Here is a 19,412-nt window from a genome sequence, read left to right on the forward strand (position 1 = left end):
ATGTCTCTTACAACATCATTGTAAAGATAAATCTCTTTTAGATTCCTGCCCTTAGACACAACACACCACTACATGCCCATTCATTTTCATATCCATCCATCACCGCGAGACCATTAACATCTTCCCAAGGTATCATAGACGCAACTTTTGTCATGCTTCAACAAGAGATCGAATTAAAATTCTCGAGCATTTACCATTTCATTTTTTTCAATGCTACATGCCACAAACCCATTGGTACGACTGTAGAAACCAGAAGGGCATAGAAAAAAGAACCCAACCCGTAGACTCCAAATGCAGCCCCTCAGACCGAGAATGTCCTTTCAAAAATGGGTTTACTCGTCATCCGCCAGCAGGGCATTTCGCTTTGCCGCCACTCTCTCCATCTTGCGCTCACGAGCGGCCTTGGTCTTGGCACGCTTGGCGTCCATCTCGTCCTTGAGTGCCTTCTCACGCTGCTTCTCGGCCTTGGCACGGTGAATCTAGATTAAAAAAAAAAAGACGTTAGAACATATTTTTTTTCACCTCATCGCATAGAGGGAGAATAAGGGAATGGTAAAACATACGTGCTCCACCAGGGCACGCTTGTGCTTGAATGTGTTACCCTTGCTCAGGTGGTAGAGCTCGTGGTAGAGGTGCTTGTCGATCTTGCCGCTGGCACGGTACTTGACGAGGAGGCGGCGGAGGACGCGGAGGCGGCGCATCCAGAGAACCTGGCTGGGCATACGAGCGTCGGCGGTACCCTTTCTCTTACCGAAACCACGGTGTCGGCCTTCTCTTCGGGAGAGGTTGAGCTCACGGGCTCGGGATCGCGAGTGCATGGTCACCGGCTTTCGGATAATGAGGCCATCGGCGACGAGCTTTCGGATGGTCTGGCGAGAGTTGGCGTTGGAGATCTCGCTCTGCTCGCTAGGATCGAGCCAAATCTTGCGCTTGCCGCAGCCAATGACTGACGCGGCAAGGCGCTTCTGAGTTCGCAGGTTGACCCTAAGCCATGGGAAATAGAAACTTTTGTCAGCAACATGTCCCCTCCCATCGCCAATTGACAAGATTCGAATCAAATGAAAAGTCGTCGTCTTAATAGAATTATTCGTAGGCGAGCGTGTTGTCCAGGTCGGATAAACGCAATGACAACTTACATCTTGAATGACTTCGGTGTTGATGGCCGGCCCTCGATGGCGATGAGGTTGGATGAAGTTTTAGGGGAGGGTTTACAAGGCCAGAATTTCTGGAGAGGCTCGTAGCAGTTCTGCTCAAAGTTTGTGGGTTCACGTGCACTAGGCCAGAATTTTAGCACTTCAGACAGCGGCTAAGCGAGGGCTCGGATGAGTAATGATTTAGCATGACCATAGCAATGGTCACGTGCCTGGCATCTGGCTGGTAACTTGAACAACACTGCCAGTAAGTGTTACATAATCACCAGAATACCTAAATAGATCATGGTTTTAAATTCGCAGAAATTCAAGAGAGAAGGAAAAAAAAGAAAGAGAAGGAAATTAGTGGGGCTGTTGATGATTGCTTCTTTTTGGTATCCAAAACGCCGTAAGTCTACAATAATCATAAAAGCATGTCCGATATAATTCTGGAAGGGTTTCTCTTGAATTATAGTCGTAAAATCATGGCAGTTGTTAGACATGATGGATGCTAGTACTAATGCCAAGATCAAACCCATATAACGTGTCCTCTCGTTTTATTTTCTAAATGATCTTACAAGATTTTGTTTGCCTACTGAAGTGTTATACACAGTGATCTCTCTGTGCTTTGACTCATACAGCTGCCTCTCCATCAAAATCAACTTTTCCCACGCTCCATATCTCTCGCTCATCCTCCAGCTCATCATTCGACAGTCCCAAGCTCCCTTGTCCTCCCTCAGCCTCTCTCCTTTCTCTAGCCTGGACACCCAGCCTCATGGCAACTCGCTTGAAGTAGTCACTCATGCTTCTCTTGGTGTTCGGAGGCAGCTCATTGCCCGGCCCTCCCATGTACTTGTCAAATATTCGGCTCTCTTCGTCTGCGACACTGAACAACTCGACAAATGCTGCTTCAGCAGACAGCTTTACAGGAATCACTGGATCCCTGACACTCGCGAAAATCGGCGGCGCCAACAGTGATACATGGGGTCGTACTAAATCAGCATTTTTCCTGCTCAGTGTACGGATAGTCACTAGAGCGAGTCGCCGTGAGTCTGTCGCATTGCCCGGTTGGACGATGAGCGCCAGAGCATCGAATATCTGCTTGGTGTCATCAAATGATTTTGGAGGTGATGAAAGCAAGAATTTTCCCGCGGCGAGGATGAAGTTGTCTGCGATATAGGTCTGCGTAGAATTTTTAGCTAGGACAACAGAACAACGATTTATGGGACTGGGCTTACTCGTTTATCACTCATTCCTCCACAGAGCAGCCCCGGTAGCTCATCAATTAAACCGCTCGACAATAAGATGTCCGGCGACTCAACCAATACTGAATTCAGAGCCAAGACAGACGAGTTAGTAAACTGAGACGTTATGACCCTGTTTCTGAGCAAGCTGATGGCGACATCTTCGGATACGTTCTTAATCAAAGCGCCGAGAAGCTTTGCATTGGTAACTACCATGGCCTCATCTCTCTCATCAGTGTCTCCGTCGATTAAAGACAGCACAGCTGATCTAGAAGTTTCGCCCATGTTTGCACCGGCCCTGCTCACCACCTCATACAAGGCTTTGAACATCGCTGTCCTGACACCTGGATCGGTAGTTTTTGCGCCCGTCACGAGCTCAGTAATCAAAGGGTCGATTCTGGGCGTATAATTGATCAAAGTTCCAAGGGCCTTTGCAGCTCTAGTCCTCAAAACTTCGCTGGACGTATCTGCTAAAGACTTGGCAAAGGTTCGTTGAAGCTGAGGTAGGAAAGGCTTCAGCGCTGTTGGCATCTTCTCAAGTAAACCGTTGAGCGTGAGTAGAATGGCCGATTTTACTTCAGTGGCACGCTCAGAAACCACACGAATCAGCGGTCCTGTGATTTGGGTGACAAATGGCTTCAGAGATGCCTCGCTTGTCCGGTCAACGATATCGGAAATACCGAGAGCCGCTTGCACTCTTTGGTCCACAGTGCCGTTGATGAGACCCTGCAGGAAGATGGGAAGAACGGCGCTGATTCCCTTTGGAAGTTCGAATCCTCGCAAGTTGGCACCTGCAACTCCGGTACGCTGGAGCGTCTGCCGAGTCGATGACACAAGGGATTCCATTTCTTCCTTTTTGAGCTTCTTTGTGAACCCGCTCAGAGCAGTCCAAGCAGCCTTGACCACGTCCAAGTCGCTGTCATCAAACGAATTCAACAATGACCGTATAATGTCCTGGTTATAGCGAGAGTAATCCACGTTGGATTCGGAGAAGAAATTTCCCATGTGCCGAGCCGTGGCAGCCCTCCGTCGGTGATCTTCATGCTTAAGCAGGCCAAGAAGAACATTCATGACAGTATTAAGGCCATCATATTCGTCAATAGACTGAATCACCGTGTCGAATGATGTTGCTAATTCCTCTCGCAATCCTTCATCGCTACAGTTAATCTCATTCTCCATCAGCGACTGAATAATATTGGGTAGTCGGCGATTCATGGATGCGCCAGCAACCTTTGACAAAGAAGCCAAGGCCTTTGCATCAAATGCCGAGATTGGTGGTGTCGTGAGAGTTGGTATGAGATTAGGTAGAATGATATTGGACCGAGTAGAGTCAGTCAAAAGCGTTAGAAGTGCTGACAAGGCATTTTCTGCTTCATTCTCAGACCGAAGGAGGTTGAGTAGGAATGGAAGAACCTGGTCAACTGCCCGTTTACCGAAAATTTGCTGAAGGGAGTCAAAGGCCTCTGCAGCTGCCTCTCTAACCTCTGCATCTGAGTCAATGAGAGCAGTACGGACAACAGAAATGAGCGTCTTTTCGTGGTCTTCAAGAGATTCTGGTGACGCGGACGAAATAAGCTCACGGAGGGCAAGACATATGCCCTGCTTGGCATCCGTGTCTGTAGAAGTCTGTAGCCCTGTTTCTAAAGTGGGCAAAAGACTAGCAAGGACACCATCGCCCGCTTTTCGGATTAATTCTCCAAGCGCGTTACTGGCAATGACTTTGTGTTCCATGTTGGAGCTGCCAAGGCGTTGAATCAGTAGCCTTGTTAGAGTTGGTACCAATTCCTTCAGTGTTCTAGGGCTGTGAACGAGAGCTTTCCAAACTGAAATGGCCGCAGAACGGACTGCTCCAGCCGTGTCGCATCGACAGATGTAGAGAGTTGACAAGATCTTGTCTCGTTTCTCTTCTCCAAGGACTTCCTTCAGGGATGCACTTGCCTCCTTGGCATCTTCGTCATCTTCTTCTCCTGGCTCTGCACCAGCCTTCACTCCCGTAAGATTGAAGAGAAGATCGCCAACAAGCTCAACAGAGCTGAGACGAATTCTATAGCTGTCATCTGCCAATCCTCGCTCCAGTTCTGGCAAAAGAAGATCCACAGCTCGAATTGCGAAATTTTTAACAAGTAGCCGTCCAGCGCGAAGAGCGGTTTCACGAATAGATTCCACGTCGTCGGCCAGACCAGCAAGAATTGGGGGGACAATTCGGCCCAAATATGCAGAAAAGCTATTACCAAAACAAACTGGAAGGAATATGAAGAGAGACATGAAACCTTCACGGACAGCAGGCTTAGAAGACTCCACGTTTTGGAGGATTGTCGGGAGTGTTTCTTCGAGCCTGCTGGTGCCCAAGCCGGCCAATACTTCACTCAATGCTTGAGCTGATCCAAGACGGTCGCCAGCACCAGTATCCGATTTCAAAGTTTGCATTAACTCGGGAATGAGGTTCGGCAGCGTATCCTCCCCCAGTTTCTCAACCAAGGAGCCGAGAGCTCTAGATGCCGTCGCACGGGTCGTGGGAACCGGATCGACGGCGGCAATCTTTAGCCCGGAAACAAGGACTGGGAGGTGCATGACAATGTCTTTCTTTTCCGTCAAGTGAGCCAAGCTTCCAATTACTTGTGCAGCCTTGCGCTTTGTGTTTGAGCGATCTCCCAGACCACGTTGCAGGATACGAGTGATTAAAGCCAGAGAAGGTGCATCAAGGTAATGCACAAACTGAACCTTGATCAACGACTCCAACGCTTCGTCGGTATATTTTGTTGGATCGCTAAGAGCCTTCAGGATAACGTCAACCAAGCTCTTTACTTCGGGGTTGTTGATGACATCTCCGAATCTCTTCAAGCTTCTGTTAGCGGCGGCTCTAACTTCCTTGTGACTATCGTTGAGTACACTCGTTAGAGGGGGGATGATATCAGGTAAACTGGTAGCGAGCTGATTTGGATCAAGGTAAGCCATTGCACCGAGAAGATCGCAGGCACCTCGTTTGCTACGCCACTGCTGATCGTCAAGTCCCTCTAGCAGAGTCGGCATGATCTTTTTAACACCGTATGAGCTTAGTTTCCCAAAACAGGCTTTTGCGGCTGCCAAGCAGGCATCTCTGACATCTGCATTTGCGTCGCCAAACCCGCTAAGGAGCAGAGGCACAATTTGAATGACATAAGGCTCGTAAAGGCGGCCAAGTATGCTGGACAGCAGCTCAAACGCCAAAAGGGATGCCTCTCTCTGATGTGAGTCCTTCTTGTTTTCCAAAGCGCCTCTGAGGTCTGACATGATTCGAAATTCCTTGATAGTAGATATACCGCTTCCAAGGATTAAGCCTGCTAGGCCGTAAGCAGCTCCTCGTTGGGTGGCATATTTCTTAGAATTCAGAAGCTCATTCATCAATTGCTGCACATAGTCGGGCAATTTCGATGGATAGGCCCTAATAAGTGGAGGGAGACATTCAGCAATAGCGTATTGAACCATCTCAGATGGGGTGCTCAGTGTGACTAAAAGACGCTCAATCACAACAGGGATTTTCTTGTCACCCGCGTCTAGATGGCGAGCCAAAGCGCCATACATGATAACAACAGCTTCGTTGACACGATCCACTTCGTCGCTGTTTTTGTCAGGCTGTTCCAGGGTTGTCTCGAACTTCTTCATCAACTCATCAATTATACTGTTGCCCTGGAATTCGATGATCCTTATCGCAGCGTCAAGAGTTTCAGTTCGTACTGAGGCATTCTTGTCTGCCAAGGGCCCAGACTGGATCAGGAAGTCGAGTAACTGTCCCGCTTGGGTCGGATCCAGGACACTAGCAAGTTCTTTAAATGCGGTGGCTATGCCGTGTCTCGCTTCCCACGGGTCAGATAAGTCCATCTTCTTTGGCATTCCAAATTCATCGAGCAGTTGGACCTTGGGCTTTGCCATCTCCAAATAGACGGCTTCTAATTCAGGAATCACTGCCGTTATAGTTTCCTTGTGGATTTGCGTCGCTTTTGCGAGTGAGCGCGCCGCAGCCCGACGGAGTTGTCCATCTTTGCTGCTCAAAAATGGCACCATCAACTTGGGGACTTCGGCATTGAGCTGGAATCCGCTTTCTTCCCATATCTCGTTTCCAAGCTCTTGGTTTTCCTCTATATCGTCATGGCACGCTAGCCAAATTTCATCATTGTAGCTGAGTTCAGTCATATCAATGTCCGCGCTGATTGACTGCAAAACAGCAGTTCGAACACTAGCTTGTGATACTACGGCCCCCCGAGCAAGGACCAGCATCTCGTTGGCAGTGATATTTGGCGCAATGCACCGGCAGACATCAGCAAAACAATCTTTGATGATTTTATAGTGCTGAGCATGGCTTTTCATCGAATGAACAAGAACGCTCAAGAGCTCTGCGCGTGGTATTGATTCATTAGCAAAGGTGATGCTGTGAAAGGAGATGAACTCCACAGCCAGTACGATTTGAGTATCTCGCTCATCTGGAGCCTCACCAACGCCCCCTTCTCGCAAAACATAAAAGAGCAGCGGAAAAATGTATATCAAAGATACCGCATCAAAGGGTCGCTGCTCGCCAGCAAATCGAAGGCGATACAAGATTCTTGTTGCAAGATCGGCAAGTGGTTCGTCTCCATAGATTGCTGGCAACGATATATTTCGAAGCCTAAGCGTAGCGATGCCAATAGCAGGGCGAATTGGGCCAAGCCTAAGGCTCACTTTTTCAGAGCAATCAATGTAAACCTTGGAGGCAGCATCGCCTATGAGAAGACTCGCACCAGCTTCCATAACTGCAAGAAGCGACTTGATAGCAGATCCAAGCCAGAGTGTCGCATCAGTGGGGGGTCCAGCCGCAAGGGAACGAACAATGCCAACGCCTCGTAAAAGTCTAGCTTCAATTGATTGAACAGATGATCGTATTTGGGCCTCTTTCTTCAACTGTGCATTCACTTTAGACGTTTCCTCGGCAGTCAGCTTCCGTTGTGGGCCTTTCTTTGCCTCGAGTTGGGCCCTCAGTTCCTTCTCCCATTTCATGATATCGTAATCTTTAGTGTTCTTATTTGGAATATCTTCTTTACCCTTTTTACTAAGGACATCGACGAAGCAGATCCCTTCTTGGGTTCTAAAAATTGCGGTATCAACAGGCCCAATGGCCTTCACAGGCTCTGGATCCAAGTCATGGGTTATAAGATCAATGAGACGGGGAATGATGGTATCTGGGGCAACAAAGGCTAGTTCGGCGGCGGCATTATAAGCTGCAGTTCGAATGATTTCAATCTGGAGCATTCTTATTAGCGCCAAGATGATCGCTTGAGAATAGAGAAAACAATACCTTTTGGTCCGCTGAGGTGCGTTCGCTTATCTCCTTTAGTAATGGATCCGCATACTTCTTGGCAAGATTTCCAGGATCTATGCCCATTCGAATACACGTGTCTATCCAATTGGCTCGGGGTATTAGCTCTGTTCGGCAGAGAATCAGTAAAGAGCAGGCTTGCTGCTCCAATACTTCTACCGATACGCTGCCTCCAAGAGTTTCCAGCTCCTTGGAGCTGATACATATCGACCTCAGCACTCTAACTAAATCTCGCGATTCCGTAGCAGTTTCTTTGTCCCCAGCTTTAACAGAATGGGTCAAGAGAAACCACAGTCCATCAGCGATGATATTTGCTATCAAGCTGGGATTTTGAGCATAGAGGCTGGAAAGAGATTTGGCGCTTTCTTGTCGTACCTTTGACGGCACAGATGTAACTGCAACTATATATATCATGGCTTCTGACCACGCAAGAATGATGTCTGTCTGAGTCTTGCTATCCAATCCTGTTGCAGAAGAAGCTAGAGCAAGGCGGAACCAATGATAGTCCTCTTCGCTTCCAATCTTGTTATAAATCTTTGAATTTAAGAGAAAAGATTGTATGGAAGCTAACGCGTGATTTGTCGTAAATAACTTCAGCAGATCTTGCGCGACTTTTGTATCGGAAGGCCATCGCCGAATGACCGGATGTATAGCAGTGAGGATATAGGCTCCAACTATAGTCCCGCTCTGGGCAGCCAATGTGGGATTGGCAACAACTTCATGGAAGTTATCAATGAATTTTGGAATAACTGCCTCGGTGAAAGCAGACAGAGTGACCTTTGGATCCGAACCATCCATAGAACGAAGGATAGATCCTACACGAAGAAGCCATATTTTGCGGATTGCTGCTTTTTTATCCGCTAATCCCTTGAGCAACGCGCCTAGGACGGGCTGCGAGATTTCGCTATTGCCATCAATCAGGACAGTGACGGCTTGACAGAGTGTCAACGTTTCGGCGGCCAAAGCTACTTCATTTCCTTCCTTGCCAGCGACAATAGCCAAAAGAGCGGTCATCTTCTGAGCATTTGGGCAAGAGAGAGGAATTGCTTCTAGCATTTCTGCGTGAAGAATACGTTGATCAGCGGACGCCAATTTACCACTCTTCAAGGGGCCTCCGATCGCTTCGATAATTTTGTCGATGGCGTCTGAGTCGTGGCATTTGGAAATAATAGCTTGAAATGAGGCGAGAACTCCTGTCCGAATCAGAGCATTTGTCGATTTAACGTTCGAGAGTAACGGTTTCAGAAGCTTTTCTGTCAATACGTTCGAGAGATCGATTTCGGCGGGCAGAGCCTTCACAAGGCTTGGAAGAACACCGTCCAAGGCAACTTCAGGGGTACGGAGTAAACTTTTCTCTAGGGGTGGAACAATGCTGTTCTGAAGTTCGTCCAGTACCGCACAGCTGGAGAAAAAGTCGCCGAGTCCTTCGGCAATATGTTTCGGTATCGTCGTACGAGAGCCCAAGATCTCCCGGGTATAGAATTCGTAGTACATGGGCTTGAGGGTCTGCAGAGTAGGCAGTATTGTAGGTCGGCGGACAGTAACCCCGGCAATGACTCCCAGAATAATGGCATATTTCGCAGTAGGTGTGCTGCGTTTGGAGGTCAAAAGCGTCACAGCATCAGCCAGTCTCTGGGGTGCCAAAGTTGGAGAATTGAAAAGTTTCCGAAACCCTCTTCGGGTTACTATAATGGCTGAATGTGCTAGCGTAGGCCTTGAAGATGGCCCTACACACTTTTCAAGGACGTCTGCATATGAAAGTAAAATGTCGTTGCCGACTTTTCCCCACGAGTCTTCTGACAAATGTTGCATAAGAATGCTGCACCACTCGGCTAAAACAAAAGCACTGGACGTAGCTATTCCCTGCTTCGAAGATTCCTGTCGCAAACATGTTGCCAATTGTTCCAGTGTTGAGGAGCCATCATCTCTCGTAACGATCGATACCAGGCATTTTTGAGCTGCCAATCTAGATTCACGATCCTGGTAGGAAGGATGAGTGTTGAAAACCAGTTGCAGAGCTTGCGAAGCAAATTCGCCGTCAGACGCTAAAGGGACGGTCAGCTTATTCGAAAGCTATCAAAGTGACACAACTTGGACATTACATTTCTTGACCACTGCCTCAGTCAAATGCTGCAGCTCGGCGATGCGCACACCTGGCGACGCCGAGGCTAGAGCTTGGGCGGACAGAGACAAGTCGGCATAGTCTTCGGCAGCGTTGCTGCTGAGAGCATGATCAGACATATCGACTCACAACCCTGGCGAATGATTGCGGACAATCATCGGGGCCCTTGAAATTTTCGATAACTCGTTGGCGATAGAGCTTGGGAGGATAATTCTGTGCAACACCTCATTAGCAGATGCTAGCAGCAAGCCCCGCAGCTGCCACAAGAAGAACACCCCGCGCTACGCCTTGGTAGGAAAAGCGAGGTACCAGCTTAATATCGTACTGTCTACTACTATAGTGCGTCTATAGCTCACCTACAACTTACAATTCCTGGATATGAACTAGGTTGAAAATGATTATCCAAAGCTATAACAAGCTTTAATAGGCTTCAAATAAAGCATACTCGCTGCATTAAAATTGCAATGTAAAATCTTGTTATTAGGTACACTATTGGGTATTTCGTATGCCGCTGTATGGTAGGTGGCATCGTACTACCTAGTAAGTAAGGTAGGTAGGCAGGAAACAAGCACTCAGATTTTATAGTCTCACTCTGCAATGAGGAATCGGCGTGGGGGTTACAGAAGTCGTTGACAATAATCAGTTACACTAGGTATATGAGCTGACAGATACATATCGACTGTAGTTACATAAAAATATTGTGAGTTAAAGGAGAACATAATCAGGATCCATCACCCGACGGCCAGCGTACCACTCTGTTGCCCCTACATACAGCTTACTTGGAGACCCAAAAGACCCTGACAGAATCGTCACGAGACATCCAGCGCCTAATATTAGTAGTAGCTTAGCATAGAGTTCAGCTTCGTCTTCTAGACGAGCTTTCTTATCCTGCTGCCTAACGCCCCCAAATCTATGCACAGTAGCTTTCGTGCCCGCACGCGCTAATTTTTGCTATCCACCCAAGACTGGAGATGCGGAAACCCAGAACTTTGTGGTTGAATCAAATGTCTGCGGCAAACTCCGTCAAAGGCAGCATCGTGAGATTAAGGGGGTAGGGCTATCAGAAAGAGGGCAAAGAAGGAGTGTCAATTGAAAGAAAAAAAAAAAAAAAAAAAAAAAAAAAAAAAGCAAGCACTAGACTATCTGTTAGATATGTGGGCACAGGGCTCAATCTCAATCCCGGCGTCTTTTCCGAATTCCAGCACAGATGATGAGCAGCAACAATGAAAAATACGCCGCCCGGATCGACATGGCAGACAGGTGGCAACGCCGAAAGGCTGGCATCCACACCAGCCTCTGCAGCAGGAATGACGGCCATGGCCATCCACGTTTTTCCATGGAGCATCCTTAGTCGCCTCCACCCCAATTGATATTGCCGTATAAGCGACATCGGGAGATGCACAACGAATGGTCTGTAGGCCTACGCCGCCGGCATATATATATCGTCCTCTCCTCTCGCGTCGATCTCTGACCGTGCACAACCTCCTCTCAACGACATAGCCATGGCTTCGACGGTGAGAGCTCCCGCGTTCATGCTGCGAGCCGCAGCTCGCCGAGCCTTTACGTTCACATCAGCCAATCGCCTGCCATTGGCCGCAGCAAGAAAGCTCCATACGGTGCCGCCGCGACAGGACAAGCCCGGCAGTCACTCTCGAACAGACAGCGATGTTGAGATTGAACACCCCGCCGAGCATGAGCTCCCAAGCAGCAAGCCTGTCATTGGCACCGGTGGCCAGTACGTCAAGCCCACGCTTGCTAGCTTCTCCCTTGATGGAAACGTCGGCGTCGTCACTGGAGGAGCGAGGGGCCTCGGGCTTGTGATTGGCCAGGGAATGGTCTACTCGGGCTCTGATCTAGCCTTGGTTGACATGAACAGTGAGATTCCAAGCACCTTTCCTACGTCATTGTGCTGGAGACGTCTAACACGGCAGCAGAGGAGGAGGCTGAGAAGCAGACAAAGCTGCTTGTAGATGCATTTATCAAGGAAAACCCCAATGCAGAACGGTTAGTGGCTCTCTTGATGCACAGTATCCGTGTCCGGCTACCAATTTTCTAACACGTCTGGCTGCTCCTTTCTAGCATTCCCAAAGTGACGGCACATTACGCCGATGTAGCGGATCCCGACTCTGTCGAGGCCTGCATAGCTGAGATTATCCAGCAACATGGCAAAATAGACAACTTGGTCACCTCGGCTGGCTTTACTGAAAATTTCGAGGCCGTCAAGTACCCAATTGATCGACTTCGAAAACTCTGGGCTGTTAATGTGGATGGCACTTATCTGTTTGCTACCTCGGTTGCCCGCCACCTAATGGAGAGAAAGAGCCCTGGCAGCATGGTCATGATTGGTAGCATGTCAGGATCCATTGTCAATGTTCCTCAACCTCAAGCGTAAGTGATGCTGATGTGCTTTCGCACTTTTCACCCCGACATTGCCGCACAAACATCTCGCAGAGGAAGCTTTAGTAGACTAACGAAGAACATCAGGCCTTATAATGCTTCGAAAGCTGGAGTTCGTCATCTGGCAGCGTCGCTCGCTGTTGAGTGGGCTCATGCTGGCATTCGGGTTAACTGTATCTCGCCAGGATACATGCTGACCGCATTGTAAGTTACCATTCCTGGGCCTCTTCTCGCCGCAGAAATAGCCATTTAACTCATATCTTTGCTTAGGACCGAGAAAATTATGGACGAGAATCCAGAGCTCAAGCAGAAATGGGTGTCGCTCATTCCCCAAGGCAAAATGGGCCGGCCGCAAGACCTCATGGGCCCTGTGACATTCCTACTCTCTGATGCTAGCCAATACGTAACAGGTGCTGATGTTCGTGTGGATGGCGGCTACACTGTCACATAAAATTCCTAAAGTTCAGGAGCCGGGTCAGACCTTGTCGTTGCCCATGGAAAAGAATAGTTTTGCCGTATCCACTTAGGAAAAAAAATTTAAAACTTTTACATATTAAGACACGCATCACACATGGTGCAATATCGCCCAGGCTTACTGTTAGCGACCCAAATACCAATGGATGATCTATAAATACAAATTATCATCCTTACTGGCCCGGGGAAACTAGTCTTCCTTGAGCTCTTGAATTGTGCTCCCACCCACCGGCCAAAGCTGGTCCACCGCTGGCCTTGGCATAACTCTCCATCCTTGCTTCTAATTCGGGTCTGAAATGACGAATGAGACCCTGTATCGGCCAAGCAAAAGCCTCGCCGAGAGCTAAAAGAAGAATAACTTGTTAGAAGGGATGAACGGCCATAATAAAGAGCAGAGCAGCACTTACCACAGATGGTGTGACCCTCAACCTGTTTTGTTAGCTCCTGAAGCATATCGATCTCTCTCTCTCTTCCCTGGCCCTTCTCAAACCTGCTCATGATCTGCTCAGTCCACTTGCTACCTTCACGGCACGGTGTGCACTGGCCGCAGCTCTCGTGTCGGTAGAAATGGCTCAAGCGGCTAATGGCGCGCACAACGTCGGTGCTCTTATCCATGACAATGACTGCCGCCGTGCCCAGACCAGATTGGCTATCTTTCAAGGCATCAAAGTCCATCAATTGATCGTCGCAAACATTTTTTGGCAGGATTGGGGTCGATGAGCCACCGGGGATAACAGCCAGCAGGTTATCCCAGCCGCCGCGGACTCCGCCGCAGTGTTTGTCAATGAGTTCACGAAGAGGGATGGACATTTCTTCTTCAACAGTGCAGGGGTTGTTCACGTGGCCTGAAATGCAGAACAGTTTAGTTCCTTGGTTACGCTCGCGGCCAAATCCTGCGAACCAATTTCCTCCGCGGCGACAAATAGTTGGCGCAACGGCAACGGTTTCCACATTGGCAACAGTTGAGGGGCATCCGAAAACACCAACGGCGGCAGGGAAAGGAGGCTTGAGTCGTGGCTTTCCGGGCTTGCCTTCTATGGATTCAATTAAAGACGTCTCCTCTCCACAGACATAGGCGCCAGCTCCCCGGTGGATGTAGACATCGAAATCGTAGCCGGAACCACAAGCGTTTTTGCCAATCAAGCCATCGGCGTAAGCTTCGTTGATGGCATTCTGGAGAATGGCAGCTTCATGGTAGAATTCGCCACGGATATAAATATAAGCGGCGGTAGCATTCATTGCTCGACCGGCAACAAGACAGCCTTCAACCAGTTTATGCGGATCTTTTCTCATGATTTCCCTGTCTTTGCAAGTGCCAGGCTCGCCCTCGTCGGCATTGACCACAAGGTACCGCGGCTTCGTATCCTTTTCCCAGCCTTTGAAATTCATGAAAGACTGTTTAGGTGTCAGAATGTCGTTAAAGTCGCATTGAAGGTCGAAGGTCGTGACATACCCACTTGAGACCAGAGGGGAAACCGGCACCACCTCGCCCGCGTAAACCAGATGCCTTGATCTCGCTGATAATCCATTCGTCGCCCTTCAAAAGAATTTCTTTAGTCTTGTGCCAGTCGCCCATCTTCTTAGCACTCTGGAGGTTAACGGGGAGTCGTCCGTAGAGATTCTGGAAGATCCGGTCCTGATCTTTCAGCCCTCCGTATGTTCGTGCGGCGCCGCCATCTTGAACGGTAGCTAAGCCTCTCGTAACGCTTCGAGAGAGACTTGTGCTCTTCTGAAACGTTGCTCTGGCAGACAGCATGGTGATGTTGCGATGCGTTGGCAAAGGGGGGGCAAGATGGCAGAGTGAAAGCTGGTGGAAGATTGGTGGCAAGACTTTGAATTGGATTTGATAATGGAGCTACCTGATTGGCTAGTTTGCTGCTTAGTGTTTCTCATTGAGAGATAAAGACAGGGACACAGCTTAGTGGGATGAAAAGCACCAGTTAATGTAAAGTAATAATATTTTTTAAAACATATAATTTAATTTTCAATTCTCTAAGAGATACCAGTTACTTTCTTATTGAAGTTTAACTAAAGAGAACTATAACGGTACTGATATGAATATGTTACTATCTAGTTGTGTTTTGGTAGGTATATTCTCTGCTTATGACGCCTAATAGGTACTTGCGCCTTGAGCTCGGCATTAAACAACCTAATTGTGGGGTCCTTCCATCCATCCCTGATTCGAGTGACATTGATATTGCAGCTTCGTTGTACTAGCATTGCTCACGGTCTAGCACGCGTCATAGCATGCGCACAATGTTTGAAGAGGCCGGTTTGTTTGTGTTGTTGACCTAATAAACCAGGTTTAATAGCGACCGTCTTTCTGGACGTCAAAATGGATCAAACGAACGTGGCCGGCTCCAACGCAGCTGCCAACAGGGCGGAAAGGTTTGATGACGAGAAGCGCCGAATCATTGAGAGCTGCTTCAACAAAAAGGACACAGATGGCTCGCGTAAGGCTTGGCTTTCTTGTAAAATTTGTTCAAAACGAGTCTTGAGCTGACTTTGACTGTAGTGCAAGAGACTTATATTACTCATATCCGCGTTACCGAGTTCTCTTCACATTCGTCGATGCCGCCTCCTCCTGAGGCTCGAGGTCATAACGCTGAGAAACCCAGAGTAATCGTCGTAGCGGTACGAAAATCTGGACGAGTTCGGGTGCACAAATCCAAAGAAAACAGCAGTGGATCTTTCTCAATTGGCAAAACATGGAATTTAGACGACCTCTCACACATAGAGTCCTACACAGGCCCCAAGGTCCCCCCAAGTCTACGGGATCGGGCTGGGGAAACCGGCTTCCTCGTCACGTTAGGAAAGCCTTATTTTTGGCAAGCTCAGACTGAAAAAGAGAAGAAATTCTTCATTGCAAGTCTGATCAAGATTTATGGCAAATATACAGGGGGCAGGTTGCCCGAATTATCGGGATTCGACCAGAAGGAGTTGGATCAAATTCTAGGGGCTGGCAAACGACCAACGGGGGCCTCGCCTCGGCAACAAACGACCGATTCAGCAGCCAGCCAGCAAAGTATCACCGCATCCTCAAGCGCCCCTAAAGCTAGCCCTGGAGAAATTCCTCGACATCCTAGGCCTTCCCCTCTTTCCCGACCTCCACCGAACGATACCATGTCTCCTGCGGGAAGTTTCGACTCTACTGCATCTAGAGAGCGATCAGTCCCCCGATGGACGGCCCAGAACAACAGAAGCCAGGATTCTATTCCTAATTCTGTTGCAACAAAGAGCGACGACGTATCAAGCCTTCCTCCGCGGTCCCGTAGTGGCATGGCCGGGCCAAGCGGCCTCAGTGGGCTAGGTGAACTTCGAAGTGTTCCAGAACCAACACACGATCCTATACCTGCAGCAAGTCGCCCACTGCAAGAGAGCAAGCCACCTCCTGAAAGAAGGCGTCCTCCTATGGATCCGTCAAGGCCGCAAGATAGGGACTTGGTTCCTGCTCCGTTAATGAGCTCAGCAGCTAAAAGAGAACCGGTGGTACCTCCACCTCGGAGTTCCGATCGCGCTCCCCCCCAAGCAGTCCCAGCGGCGCTACAGCCAGGGGTGGCTTTTGGTAGGGCTCATGATGAAAGCCCGCTTCCCGTACCAGATACTTCGGACGGCGTGCAACAAAAGCCAGGGAACGTTGGTATTGACAGCGACACAAAAGTCTTACCTGCTGCCTCGCTAGTAGATACAAATATCCCTGACCAACCAAGTGCAAACAATGCCACAGCTCCTGAGAAGATAGTAAGCGAGGAGGAGGCTCGGCCTGGTTTAGGCCCTATGATAAAATCAAGAAAGTCTATAGGAGAGGCTACAGAAGAGGAGTCTCGGCCTGGCTTAGGTCCTATGATAAAAGCCAAAAAATCCAAAGGAGACGTTGCTGGTGCTTTCTGGAAGGCTGCATCTGCTGCAAATGCTTTTCGTCCTCGACCAGGAGGAGCCGGAGAACGTCTACGACAAATTGCAGCCAAGGCAAGTGAAGGTCCTGACGGTATCACTAGTGTCGTCCCTGCGCCACCTAGACCTGTATCTCGCGATACAAATCTGCCGTCTCTTGAGCTTCCAAAGCCGCCAGCAGGAGACTTGCCAATACCAGAGGTCAAAATATTATCGGCAGAGTTAGAGAACCAAGCAACTTCACAAGAACTAACCAAGGAGGCCAACGAAGTTGAGAAAGACGCAACCATTCCGAAAGAAGCCTCTCGTCACCCTGCGGTCGTTGGACAAGACGCCAGGTATTTCCAGAAGCTGGGTGTTGATCCGAACCTCCTTGATGATCGGGGTGAGGAATTCGGCAAATGGTTAGACTTCTTCGGCTGGGTTCCCGGTGATCAAATGCACTGTCTGAGCATGGACGATATAAGCAACGACCTTGAGCGAGAATTAAACACAGTTCAGGCGGGAGGCTGGCTGGCACGCTTCCGGGAAGAAGACGAAAGGGTGTACACTATCAAGCGGGGAATTGACCTCGCTATGAGCGAATGTGAAGAGTTGGATAACTTGCTCACGCTATATTCCGTGGAATTATCGGTAAGTTCAATCGACGTCAGGTAATTAAACGCTAGCTAATACCTTGAAGACCTTATCAGATGATATCGCCTATATCGAAGCCCAAGGCCAAGGTTTACAGGTACAAACAGCCAATCAAAAATTGTTAAGGAAAGAACTGGAGTCTCTCCTAGAAACATGTGCTATTACCTCCAACGATCTACAGGCGCTCCAACAAGCGCCCCTGGACAATCCTCGTGGCTTAGAGGAAGTCGAGCTCTCGCTTGTAACGCTCTTTAGAGCTATGACGAAAATCGACCCGTCTCTTGGAGTCGATGACACTGCAAAGGCTATGGACTCTGTCCTGGATGCAGACAATGCCTTGGGACTAAACACTAATTACGGCGAGATGAGGATCGTGCAAGAAAAGAGAGAAATGTATCTGCATGAGAGCAGGTACTTTATGAAACGGCTACTGGACTTTATGACCCTACAATTCGGGGAAGCTTACGTTGAAACCAAGCGAGCGTTGGACGGTGCACTCTCCAAAAAGATTGATCCTGCGCATCATAGCGTTGGACGAGATCTTTTGTGGAAGTATAGCCCCTTGATGCTCTACGCGAGAGATGCAGATCTAGAAAATTGGAGCCATCTTATGCAGGTCTACCAAGACAAGAGCTCTCCCCTATATAAGCATGAGTTTCAGCACGTCGTTGCGCTATGGCGAAAAAATGCAAGGAAACTTACTGGAGAAGAAGCAGAGATCATATTCTCGTCCCAGGTTGAGAAACAACAAGAAGGCGTAGCTACAGCAGCTCGAAAACTGACAGTTAAGCGTAGCCAAACATTGGCTAAAGCGTTACGCTCTCCTTTGGCGGATGGCGGCAGTACCAAAGTGCACGTTGACAGGAATGGCGCCGATAACAGAAGCCTACCTTACGAAATCTTCTCTGGCGTTCTGGATGATCTTTTGCCTCTGGTCGAAATGGAACAAAATTTCATTGTTGATTTCTTCCACGCAACGACGCTGGAACAAACAGACTTTCCTGAAGCTGTTGCGGCATGTCCTCCCCAAGATCGCCGCGGGGGCGATTTAAGACGCCACAGGCTCATGGAGCCTGACCGTGAGCTTGCCCGTCGCGTTACGCGATCCATGGAGACCATTTTTGCGTTTCTCGAAGCGGAGTTGCGAAGGCTCATGGAGTGGGCTATTGCTCAAGATCCGCTGTAAGTATGAGTATCACTTGCATGTCGTGCATGGCTGACTAGGACACAGGCAAGGAGTTGGGGTGCTTGCTACACTCGAAAGGAGGCTGTCCGAAATGGGGCAATCTAATCAGGATTTCCTCAATGCCCTTCTTCAGAAATTACATGTCTCACTGGAGGGACAATTCAGAAAGTTTGTTGACGAACAGATCCGCGCTATTGAGGACACGAAGGTCAAGATCAAGAAGCGCAAGGGCGTCATTTCTTTCATTCGAATCTTTCCCGCATTCATGACCGCTGTAGAGAACATGATCGCCGGAGTTGATCACAATCAAATTCTGCGGCGGACAGTTGATCGGGAGTATGATCGCATCTTGAAGACAATGTTCGAGTCATTAATGGTTATTGCACGCGAGCACCCTGCAGTCGGAGTTGCAGGCGGCACGGCTGATCCGGAAGACAAGGAGGCTCTCAACTTTCACATTCTATTGATTGAAAACATGAATCACTTTCTTGAAGAGACCGACACCCGCGGCCTAGATGTCCTGGAAGGCTGGAAAACGCAAGCAAACACAGAATATCATGAACACATGGCATTATATCTGAACACAGTAATGCGCCGGCCTCTGGGGAGACTCCTGGAGCAAATTGAAAATATCGAAGCGCAGCTGCAAACTGGCAAATCGGCTATGGCGATTGCTCGACAACCTTCGAACAACAAAGCAGCGTTTAACAAGGTTCTAGGCTCCTATGATTCAAAGGAGGTGCGAAAGGGCATTGAAACGCTACGGAAACGTGTAGAAAAACATTTCGGCGATGCAGATGACCCAACTCTCAGCCGTGGTTTGGTTATCAGGGTCTTAAAAGAATGCGAGGAATTCTATGTTGGTGTTGAAAACAGGATAGGTAGGATCATAACCGATGTCTACAGCGGTGAGGTAATCTTTGAATGGCCAAGGGCCGACGTCAAGGCTGCCTTTCGGTAATTAAATATACAATGTATTATGCATAATGTCTAGCTAGCTACA

General features: G+C 48.8%; 4 protein-coding genes across 4 annotated transcripts; 2 read left to right on the top strand and 2 right to left on the bottom strand.

The window, feature by feature from the left end:
- Positions 1-332: 332 nt before the first annotated feature.
- TGAM01_v207599 (hypothetical protein) lies at positions 333-9,941 on the bottom strand (the record flags this gene model as incomplete). The annotated part of the gene is made up of 8 exons (XM_018810959.1): positions 333-479; positions 564-984; positions 1,137-1,274; positions 1,709-1,722; positions 1,770-2,312; positions 2,369-7,624; positions 7,680-9,745; positions 9,803-9,941. 8 exons carry the CDS (start codon positions 9,939-9,941, stop codon positions 333-335), a joined length of 8,724 nt encoding a protein of 2,907 aa, XP_018655823.1.
- A 1,383-nt stretch (positions 9,942-11,324) lies between these two features.
- Positions 11,325-12,670, top strand: TGAM01_v207600 (gluconate 5-dehydrogenase; the record flags this gene model as incomplete). The annotated part of the gene is made up of 5 exons (XM_018810983.1): positions 11,325-11,697; positions 11,757-11,826; positions 11,902-12,210; positions 12,307-12,423; positions 12,490-12,670. 5 exons carry the CDS (start codon positions 11,325-11,327, stop codon positions 12,668-12,670), a joined length of 1,050 nt encoding a protein of 349 aa, XP_018655810.1.
- A 196-nt stretch (positions 12,671-12,866) lies between these two features.
- On the bottom strand, positions 12,867-14,449 carry TGAM01_v207601 (NADH-ubiquinone oxidoreductase 51 kDa subunit, mitochondrial; the record flags this gene model as incomplete). The annotated part of the gene is made up of 3 exons (XM_018810982.1): positions 12,867-13,036; positions 13,101-14,088; positions 14,147-14,449. 3 exons carry the CDS (start codon positions 14,447-14,449, stop codon positions 12,867-12,869), a joined length of 1,461 nt encoding a protein of 486 aa, XP_018655809.1.
- Positions 14,450-15,028: 579 nt separating this feature from the next.
- TGAM01_v207602 (hypothetical protein) lies at positions 15,029-19,370 on the top strand (the record flags this gene model as incomplete). The annotated part of the gene is made up of 4 exons (XM_018810981.1): positions 15,029-15,146; positions 15,209-17,220; positions 17,270-18,405; positions 18,455-19,370. The coding sequence occupies 4 exons, from the start codon at positions 15,029-15,031 to the stop codon at positions 19,368-19,370; spliced, it is 4,182 nt and encodes a 1,393-aa protein (XP_018655808.1).
- Between the last annotated feature and the right edge of the window lie 42 nt (positions 19,371-19,412).

Source organism: Trichoderma gamsii (genome assembly GCF_001481775.2).
Source record: "Trichoderma gamsii strain T6085 chromosome Unknown Scaffold_28.2, whole genome shotgun sequence".
Taxonomy (NCBI): domain Eukaryota; kingdom Fungi; phylum Ascomycota; class Sordariomycetes; order Hypocreales; family Hypocreaceae; genus Trichoderma; species Trichoderma gamsii.